Below are 904 nucleotides of genomic sequence, written 5' to 3'. Positions count from 1 at the left end.
GGCGCCGAGGGGTGGCTCAGCAGCCTGCCAGGAGCCCCGTGGTGCCACAGCCCAGCGGTGCTGGCCAGGACGAGAACCTGCCCTTCATGCTGGACCTGCAGAGCTTGCCAGGGCTGGCCAACATGGACCTGAGTGCCCAGAACCCCAACATCCAGGTAGGGAGCAGGTTTGTGCCGGCTATGAGGGGATGTGGGCAAGCACTGCCTGTGCTCCCCAGCTTTGTTTGGTTCCCTAAGAGGAAACATCTCGTGAGTGAGTTCAGTGTGGCCACTGCCATCTGTCTTCTTGGTAACTACCAGATGCAAATAGTTGGGTCCTTGCCAGAGAAATTTGCTCATGGCATTTTCCCTGCTCCCACAGCCCCTCTGTAGAGCAGGAGCAAATGCTTCTACAAGGGTGATTTCAATTTCTGATGGCATCTCTGGCCTCTCATGCTGGGAATCAGTGCGTGGGCTGGTAGGTCAGTCCGAGGACTGTGCCCCGGCTCACTGCCCTGCCTTATATCTGGCCTCCAGGTGACCATCGAAGTGGTGGATGATCCTCAGGCTGAGATGGAGATGGACTTGTTGAAGGAGACAAGTAATGACTGGTCCCTGACATCCCCTGAGTGGCTGTCTCACAAGGACCTCTTCTGGCCTCTTTTCTGGGAATACACTGACCCCACTGAGGAGGAAGAGGAGGAGGAAGAAGAGGATGAGGAGGAGGAGGAGGAGGAAGAAGAGGATGACAACCTGGATGTAGGTGACAGGGAGGAGGAAGAGGAGGAGGAGGAAGATTACACAACAGAGTATGAGGAGGAGTCAATGCTCAGTGGAGTGGGAGGTGACTGGGATCAGCAGTGGCCCAGGCAGAAGAACTGGATCTTTAAGGACAAATATAATTACGGTGAGTCCTCTCGGGTGCA

General features: G+C 55.5%; 1 protein-coding gene across 1 annotated transcript in view; it reads left to right on the top strand.

Annotated features, from left to right (window-relative positions):
• Positions 1–5: 5 nt before the first annotated feature.
• Positions 6–904, top strand: part of ISM2 (isthmin 2) — a gene marked incomplete at its 5' end in the record, with an annotated part of 3432 nt that continues 2533 nt past the window's right edge. The window contains 2 exons of the mRNA XM_010013110.1: positions 6–155; positions 516–885. Coding sequence (XP_010011412.1) covers positions 6–155; positions 516–885 — 520 coding nt within the window. The remainder of the gene's footprint in view (positions 156–515; positions 886–904) is intronic.

This window comes from Nestor notabilis, unplaced genomic scaffold, assembly GCF_000696875.1.
Source record: "Nestor notabilis isolate BGI_N333 unplaced genomic scaffold, ASM69687v1 scaffold25474, whole genome shotgun sequence".
In the NCBI taxonomy this organism is placed as follows: Eukaryota; Metazoa; Chordata; class Aves; order Psittaciformes; family Psittacidae; genus Nestor; species Nestor notabilis.
Note: the sequence above shows the minus strand (reverse complement) of the source record. Positions and strands in the feature narration are given on the sequence as shown.